The sequence below is a fragment of the Cicer arietinum genome, chromosome 7 (genome assembly GCF_000331145.2).
Source record: "Cicer arietinum cultivar CDC Frontier isolate Library 1 chromosome 7, Cicar.CDCFrontier_v2.0, whole genome shotgun sequence".
Classification (NCBI taxonomy): domain Eukaryota; kingdom Viridiplantae; phylum Streptophyta; class Magnoliopsida; order Fabales; family Fabaceae; genus Cicer; species Cicer arietinum.
This window is the reverse complement of record NC_021166.2, coordinates 56,744,424-56,754,260: the sequence shown is the minus strand read 5'-3', so window position 1 is coordinate 56,754,260 and position 9,837 is coordinate 56,744,424. Positions and strand designations below refer to the sequence as shown.

The 9,837-nt window shown below is 29.9% G+C and overlaps 1 protein-coding gene and 1 pseudogene across 1 annotated transcript in view; one reads left to right on the top strand and one right to left on the bottom strand.

Moving 5' to 3' along the window:
* Positions 1-1,399, bottom strand: part of LOC101502812 (pollen receptor-like kinase 3) — a 2,768-nt gene extending 1,369 nt beyond the window's left edge. Inside the window, exon 1 of the mRNA XM_027336660.2 lies at positions 7-1,399. Within this exon, the coding sequence (XP_027192461.1) occupies positions 7-1,257 (1,251 nt within the window). The 5' untranslated portion in view covers positions 1,258-1,399. The remainder of the gene's footprint in view (positions 1-6) is intronic.
* A 771-nt stretch (positions 1,400-2,170) lies between these two features.
* On the top strand, positions 2,171-8,864 carry LOC101503135 (F-box protein SKP2B-like; annotated as a pseudogene).
* The last annotated feature ends 973 nt before the right edge of the window (positions 8,865-9,837 follow it).

The following is a 9,837-nucleotide window of genomic DNA, read 5'->3' as shown; positions in this document are numbered from 1 at the left end:
TAAAGCATTCAACTCTCTACTCCTTTTCACCACAACTGCAACTCCATTAGCCATCACTACTTTATATGATGATCCAAACCCTCCATTTCCAAGCACTTCAGCACTTGCTTTCATCAAATCTGATAAACCAAACACACCCTTTTCTTCATTCATCATTACAAGCTCCCCTATTCCTTTTCCACCTCCATTAGAAGAACTTCTTCTACTAGATGGTGTTTTTTTTATCAATGCCGCATCTCTTTTCCCACTACTACTACTACTGTTACTACTAATACTATTACTACTACTAACTTGAACTTCAAAACCACCATCATTGTTATTACTAATTTCTTGTCCATGTTTCTCACCAAATGAATCATCTTTCTCCTTCTTATTTTTTCTTGATTTAATAATCAAAAATATTGCAAGTGAAATAAGTACTAAACTTGTCACAACAATACCAAGAATTTGAAGTGCTTTACTCTTCTTTTCAGTCTTATCTGTCACATAAACATTACCCTGAATATTGGTGTTTAATTGTGAAACATTATGATCATCAGTAATAGGATTTGTTTGCATCATTGGTTTTCCACATGTTGAACCAAATTTCTCACCACATAAACCAGAATTCCCTGCAAAAGAACTCTCATTGAATCTCAACAAACTTTCAGGAACTTCACCTTCTAATTTGTTGTTTGAAACATTAAGTTTCACCAATGCAGGATTGTTAAGATTTGGAATGTTACCACTAAATTGATTGTTTTCAAGATGTAATTCAATAAGATTAGGAACTTCAGATAATGATGATGGAATATCACCTGTGAATTGATTGTTTGATAGCCAAACTTTTTTCAGTGATTTCATTCTCATGAAATATTCCTTAGGAATGTGTCCGGAAAAATTGTTTCCAGACAGATACATGGCTTTTAAGAAACCGATTCGATTCAGTTCAGGAATCGAACCGGAGAATGAATTGTTGACGAAACTAATTGTTCTTAGAGCTTTGAGTTCGAGCAATGCATCGACATCGATTTTTCCGAGTAGTCCCATTCCAACGAGGCGTAGGCCGGTTACGAAACCGTTGTAACAAACAACACCTTCCCATTGATCATCTTCACTACAAGGCAAAGTGCTGGCAATCCAATTATCAAGAGCATCAGCATTGGAGAGTGAGTTTTTTAGACTTAACAATGCTTCTGATTCTGAAATGGAACATATCATTGAAAAATTTATGATGAAGATTAAGATGAAGAGATATGAATGGAAAATTGCAGCCATTATTTTGCTGAAAATTTGGTGTTTGTGTTGGAAAAACTATGGAATGTGATTGTGAATTTTGTTTGGTCATTGGTTTGTGCTATTTTTTTGGTTATTTTTTCCTAGTTTTTTTTGTGTGACCCTTTTGCATGCATGCATGCATAGGGTGAGATTTGTTTTGTGATTCAGAATGAGAGAACCCTCAGTTTTTAGGGAGAGAGAATTGTATTTTTGGTTTGAACAAGTCAATAGGAATTAAAAAGTTGTTAAAATTGTATGGTGATAATTTAATTATAATATATATATATATATATATATATATATATATATATATATACTAACTCCTTCTAACTGCTGCATAGCTACTAACACTAAATAATTTCGACCATTAATTTGAAATTGAATATGCTAATTTTAATTGGTTGGTCATATTGAAAATCGCAGAAAATCCGATTTTATGTTGTACTAATGTTCTGAAGAAATTGTGTTTTTGTTGGTATAAATAACTACTATTGAGAAACAACTTAATTTACTTATAGAACATTTGATTATACTCTTTTAATTATTCTAATATAACCGTGTTAATAAATATTTTGGATTAGATAAACTCATTATTTAAAAAAGAAAAAGGTAAATAAAAGTGGCTTAAAATCTTCAAAATAAGCACAATCGCATGTGATGGACAAAACCAATTAAATAAAATGTTAAGACAAGTAAAAGAAAATATAGTTTTGTGTTATGCGTCATAAAAAAATGGTAGTTGAGGAGTAAAATACATTCATCAAAGAACTAAAATCACTATTAGAAAAATTCATTTTAGCTTCTATATTTAGCGTAAATTTCAACTCCGACACTAGTTAGCGTCGGTTACGTCCACGCTAGTATGTTAATTATTTTGTGTTTTTATTAATTTTTAGCGTCGGTTTAACCGACGCTAAATAAAATGGTTCTTCACCATCTTCACGTCGGATCAGCCGACGCGACGTTGTTGATTTGTTAAAATAATTTTTTCCTATTATCCCTTACTTCATTTTTTTCCCTAACCCTCGCCCTCCCTCTTCGCCGTCGACCCCCTGTCACTCTCGCCGCGTCACCCTCACTCTCGCTGTTTCACTCTCGTCTTCTCTTCACACTATTTAGACCTTCTCCTCACTCTCACAATTTCAGAGAAGCACAATCACGCTTCTCTTTAGTTCCAAATTGCTCTAATAAGCCATAAAGTTTTTGCCTTTATTCCCCTTTTACCGGTAAATTCATCATTTCTATTGATTATTTATTCTTTCATGCTATCATCATCACCATACATGACTCTGATTAATTTACCTGGAAAAAAAGTTTTGATTTTGATTCTTCCCAGTTTCATCGCCCCTTGCGATTTCTGTTTTGTGTATGTATATTCCGAGTTTGATCTTTCTGCCGTACCACTTGTGGTTTGAAGTGTTTTGCAAAGTCTTAATCATGTAAAAATGTAATCGAGAAATTTGTAACGGTATTTATTTAATGTATCCTTTATTTACTTAAGATTAGACCCTTTATTATATATATATATATTTGTTTTATATGTAATTATCCTTTTTGCAAATTGCTCGGTCACATCGGTTTGGATTGTTTTGTGGTGGTGAATAATTGATTATTGTTTTTTACTAATTGGTGAAAGCTAAAGTTTTGGAATTTGATGTGGCTAATTAAGTTATTATCCTTTTTTGACAGCTGGGAAAGTCTGCATAACAGGAATTGTGTTATCCTTTTCTGAATGCTAAAGTTTTGGAATTTGATGTGGCTAATTAAGTCTGCATAACAGGAAAATTGGTGAATGCATATTTATCAAACAAATTTTACTAATTTGATCATCTTTTCAATTGTCTTTAATATTGGATACTTGTTTGGATCTTTATGTAATCTTCTTCCATTGTGTCAGATTCATTGTGACTAATAATGGATCAGGCCATAGTGTGACTGGCTTGAGGTAAGGAATCAATTATTTCATTCATGTAAACATTATTATGCTCTTACATATTTGAGATGGTAACAAGGAAAATCTGTTTAATGTTTTTTTCTTTTTTTGTAAAAGTTCTTGTTATATGTTAGGTACAAGGAGTATCAACTTCAAGATTATAGCTCTTGGTTTCTCAAAGAAGTAAGACTCTTATCATCATAGAGAAATGACGGTGCACGATGAAACTTCGGCACACATTTCCTTGACTTTCTTTTTTTCTTCTTCCTGTTTTAGTTAAACAATTCTCATGAGCGATTGCGAGATTGTCTGGTTAAAATTGAAGGCTGCAATAACCTAACGAAAAAATATAAGGTGCGGCCTTATACTATTTCTCAGAATTGAATTCTCTGTTATTTTCTACACTCATAAGTCAAAAGTGTTATTTACTCCTTTCCAGTTTTCCTGTTATGCAGACTTAATTAGCCACAACAAATTCCAAAACTTTAGCTTTCAAAAAAGGATAATAACATAATCGATTATTGCTTTTTGCTAATTGGTGAAAGCTAAAGTTGATATTTTTGTTGAGGTGAAATTGCAATGGTTGGGAAGGATAATCTGAGGACTGGGGATTTGAACTTGTGCTTTGAGAATCTTATGATGGTTGCTGGTGGTGGGAAAGGAGGGTACATGAAGGCTGGTGTTATCACTGAATGGAAGGATATTCATGTGGAGCTTTTGATGCAAATTATTTCCTTTGTGGATGATCAGACGGTGATTAAAGTTTCTGGTGTTTGTCGTGGTTGGAGATATTCTATTTTCTTTGGCCTTGCTCGTTTATCACTCTCATGGTATAACTATGTTGCTTTCTCTCTTAAAAGTGTTATATTTATGTGTGGAACTATTTTTCTTCAATTGGGGATTCTATTGATGTGAAATGTGAAGTTTTCTTGGTTCCTATTGTTTTTTGTTGTTTAAATTGACTTTGCTAATTCAATTCCTCATTCTGGTGTCATGTTTTTGACATTATTCGTCAATTCTTGTGTGTGTGTTTGGTTTCGACAAAATTGATTTAATTTTAAATGAATTGATTATCTTTTAAATTGACTTGGAGGTAAAGTGGTATTTGTTTGGAGACAATGAGTTGAGTAATAAATTTGTGGCTAAAAGCAACAGCAATCCATTTGGGGTTGAAATATATGTTTCATGTACCCTACTTCTTTTCGTTTAGCTGAGTTGCTTCCTTTCTAGACCAAGCAATCTCCTAGTTTGATAACTATGCTAGTGTCACTGACATATTTTAAGTATTCAAATTGAGAATTGGGAAATGTATGTAGTGTAATGAGGGATTAAACAAGGGCCTTTAACTTGCTAAGTCAAGTTAATAATGTCGTATTGGTTTTTTGCTGTGGAAGAACAATGTTCTTTTGCAATTAATAAGCAGTCCAAGCCTTGTAGCTTTTGTTTACTCTCTCTCACGTGCACACACACAAATTGAAATATGTGACTGCTTCTATCAATTAATCCTTAGAATTTCTGAAGTTTGTTTCCCCTGTACATTTCTGGAATAAATCTGCAAGTCTTCCTAATTGAAAAGCTTAAAAATGTTTCTTAGTTTTGATGAATACTTGTTTTGGTTCAGTAGTATCAGGTGGTTGTATTTATGGCCCTTTTCAGCAAAAGAAATTGATGTATGCCTTCTGCATTATTGTAGATTTCATTGAATGTAGTAATAACAGGATTATGTAATTCCTCTCCTTTCTTCAGGTGTAGCAAGAACATGAACAACTTGGTCCTATCTCTTATTCCTAAGTTTGCAAAATTGCAAACTCTAATCCTTCTTCAAGATAAGCCTCAACTAGACGATAATGCTGTAGAGACATCAGTGGAAAACTCAAAGTTCCTAATCTCAAAGTTCAATGGATGTTTAGCATTTAGTGACAATGCTCTGCTTACCTTGTCGGTTTCTGTAGAAAACTCAAAGTTCTTAATCTATGTGGATGTGTTAGAGCAACATCTGATACTGCACTAAAGGTATTAATATAATATATACTAGTTATTGACTTTATTAACAATCATATAAAAATTAAGACAGATTTGAATTATAGCCCTCATGACTGAATGAACAACAGGCTATTGGACACTACTGCAATCAGTTGCAGTCTATGAACCTTGGATGGTGTGATAAAGTTGGTGATGTTGGAGTGATGAGTTTGGCTTATGGTTGTCATGATCTTGGAACAGTTGACTTGTGTGGATGTGTTCATATAACAGGTATTAATTCAATATTTCATTACTTCAAATTTGTAAAAACACGTTAGTTTTGTGAGGTTAGCAAAAAAGTGCATTTACACACATGCAATGGAGGTGGTTAGAATGATATCTTAGAAGAGAGAAAAACACATGAGAATAGATTCAAATATAAATAAGATGTCTATAAAGTTGATAAAGTTGGCTACCGTATATTCTTGATAAAGTTGGCTACCGTATTTGTTTACTTTATTTTATAAGTTGAATGTTGCGTCGATGCAACCGACGCTAAATAATTTGTTGTTGACATTAGCGACGGTCTTTCCGACGCAATAACTTTTACAGTCGCAGATGTTCTATTTTGCTAGTAGCGTCGGCTTAGAGTAGGTCTAATCGATGTTATATTAGCGTTGAATGGAGTTTAGCCGACGCTATGTATTAGGTTCGCCTCGACACCGATGCTAATCGGACGCTATCAACATTAGCGTCGGCCTTTAGTCTATTAGCGTGGATTTTTGACCGACGCCAAAATTAGTTTTTCTAGTAGCGAATATGAGCAACGTTACACATGTATTACATTGAATTGGGATTACTTATAGAGTCACATTGATATATGTTGTTCGATCGAAATCAAACAATCTATATTTAAAGACAAATTTAATTTTTTTTTTTAAACACAATTTTCTATCTTTGATCAAATAACCGAAATAGTGTAACTACAGTTATAGAGTTATGATGGCACATAACCCTTATTTGTATTTATATATCAAGATTTGAAACACACAAAGAAATTTAAACTTAACTTTAACTTTTATATAAAGAATAATTTTATTAAGACTTAAAAAACATATACAAACAAAAACATCTAAAATGATACAAATACAACGGTGGATCACTTTTATAGGTGGTCTATTGTGAACTAATACTTAAAAGTCACATAAAACTTTAACGAATATCGACAATACTCCTCATAATAATCCTTTTAGTTTTTAAAGTTGAGATAATGACTCAATATATTGAAGTCAATTCGCTAAAAATAAATGAAGACAAATGTGTTCTTCAAAACTCAATTCGTCAAACTAACACCAATTAGATCACCGTCTCAGAAGTAAAGACAAAGAAAACTGTTAGCTTGTGCTTCCAAAGAATATCGTTGATCGTCATTAAAATTTCAAGTGATTTTCAAGTATGAATCAACGATTGTCAACCTTAAAATTAACCCTAAAAAATGATCAAATAGAGATACACTTTATAAGTGTTCATTGAACCCTAAAATATTTTAACTTAAAAGTGTTCATTGAACCCTATCTTTTTAACTTAAATCAATATATCATTCTCTCACCTAAACTTCTACTATCAAATTGAGATACTTTGACCTAAAAATATTCATACGTATGAATTAATTTAGCACCAAGAGCTCAAGGATAAATCTTTGTGGACCTCATTAAGATATAAAGGCAGAAGATAGTGGCATCTATCACATAGCTTACCACCTAAAAATATCTGTCAACTAATTGTTAGATTATTATATATTATATCAAGGAAAGATGATTCTTTTGATACTTTAATATTTATATCTTACTATTGCATTCTATTATTTATCACTTTTCACATTTTATTAAAATCTCCGTCTCCTTTGTCTCCTTTTTTTTATGATCTCTATTGTTAAGATGTTATCAAAGCAATGTTAATTTTATTAGGATCGCGTGGAATTGATAATAGTTCCTCTTGAAAAGTATCATTTTTCTTTTCTCACGGGTGTAGGATATTTTCTTTCTCTTTAAGATTGAAGCAATTCTTATACCGTAGCTTTTCCCTTCTTATTGGCTGGTCAAAGTTTGAAATTTTGGTTTGTTCTACTGTGGCAAAACATATTGGATTTATCGGAGATTTTGTTTTTATATCTCCTTTATATTTAAAATTATTTATTATATTTTATATTAAAATTTATATATTAAAATAAAGTATAATAGAGAATTTTAAATAAAAAAAGAATGTAGAAGCAAAATATCCGAATTTATATCACTTGAATGGCCTTGTAGTAAGTGAGTTCCCATTTCTTTTCATTATTATTGTTTAAATTTTATTTCTTTAAATGAATTGATTATATGAATCGAAAACACAAATACAATTTTGTTAAAATAAAATACAATGAATATTAACATTATTTTGGTTAATAATATAATTAAAACAGTAAAATAACTATAAATTTGGCCAAAATAAAGTGAATGAAATACTTTTGAATCTCCAACGTTGATGATGTTAAAATTATTGTTTGAATCTGTTTGCATTGAATCAAAGTTAATACATGAATTTGAATAAGATAAATACCTTAACAAAACGGAAAAACTAAACAACGTTAGACCAATACGGCTAACAAAACAATTTAACACTCAAAGTGATAAAAATTAAAAAAAAATGCAACAACAAAAAAAATTTATGTAAAAAATGACTTGTTTATATTTTTATCTTTGCTAAAATGTTTTGGAATTGACAATCTACGGTACAATCAAAAATAGAAATGTGTATTGATATTATGAATTTTTCAATCAATAATTTTCTTTAATTTATTCACATATACATTCGTATATTATCTATTAAAATTGATTGAACTAAAAGTTTTGATACATTGATAACATATCATTTAATTATTTGAGATTTCATTTTAATGATATTAAAATGTGTTAATTTTTAATGTACGGTAGAAATCCCCTTTGGAATTTTGTTTGGTCATATAGTGTCATTTTCTCATAATTTATTGCAATGGACAACAAAAACACCCCCTTTAATCTATTGATATCCAATTTAATGTATAAAACTATTCTTATTAGAGCTATAAAATGAAGAGAGGAAAAAAAAATTGATGGATCCTCTAAAAATTCCACCAATAAAAAGGATGCAAAATATGAGAAAGATCTAGATATAATATGAGATGTTAAAGGATCGTTTAATTTGTGAAAATATAATTTTATTTCTTTTTAAATTAAGATCATTGTTGATCGATTTAAGAATGAAGATACAATTCAGAATTAAACAAGGACTAAATTTAAGATATAATTTTAACTATAAACATATATTTAAGGTTGAGGAAGAAGAAGATCGTCGAAAATCAGAAAAGAGAAGAAGAACTCAAAGCTCTAAATTTCAAAGTTATTTTTTAGAGTTCATAGAGACAGACACTTGTTCAAGTTAGAAATATTTTCTAAGTGTTTTTCTTAGAGTGTGAGAATTATTATTATTATCAGCTTTGTAATAAGCAAACACTTCAAGATTCAATATGTTGTATACAACCCAAAAGTGGTTTAGTTCCTTCTTCAATTTGAGGTTGTCAGGTTGTTAGGAGAAAACTTTGGGAAGACTGACTTGGAGGGTCATGTGCTTTGTAATTCAAGGTATTGGAATTAGTGGATTAAGTCTTCTGAATGAAAGGACTCGATGAAGCCAAGTTAGTAGTGAATCAAGATAAATCTGTGTGTTCAATTATTTATGTTTTCATTGTTTGCTGCATATGAACCCGACTGCTTCCTATCTAAATAATTCATAAAAATCAATCAGCCTTCATCAAATTAGCAAAAAATTATCAACTTTGTCAAATACAATTCAACTCTCCCCTTCTCGTATTTGCACCATCACTAATATTATATCATACATTTAATATTATAATCATAACTTGTAAATTCTGGTTGTCTTTTTTTAAATCATGCATTAATACAATTAAAAAAATCTCATACATCTAATATTAAACTTGTATATATAATTATAAATAATTATTAAATTTTTTATTCGATACCGTTTCTGCATGAAATTTTATTAATCTATAATCATTTATGGGATCATTCATGATCTTTGTATTAGATAAGGTCCTACAATCAATATATTGGATTCTAAATAAAAATAAACGTAAAAATATTTTAAATCAATCATATTTCTGTGTATGAGTTAAATCATTTTATATAAATATTTTACATCAAACATACAAATATTTTAGATCAAACATATCTTTATTAATCAGATTATTTTTTATAAGCATAATCATATTCGGTCCAAAAAAAATATAATCATAAATATATTTTGTGGCATATATTTACTCAAAAATTTCTGTCATAGTTTTAATAAATTTGAGATGTTATATGTGTCACAAATCTCACATATCTGAACGAAAAAATTTACAATTTTGTTTATTACATAGGTAAGATCTACAATTCTACATTCTTAAATAATTTATCATAAATCAATACTTAAAAATCATCAAAAATATTTAATAAAGGTCAATAATACTATTTAGAAGCAATATTTTAGGATCCTTCACGTCTTTAGAAATAAGACAATAATTAATCGATATTGATTCAATACGATAAATATATTTATTTTCTATTATTTTAATGAATAAGTAAAATTTAAATTATTATCTCAATTAT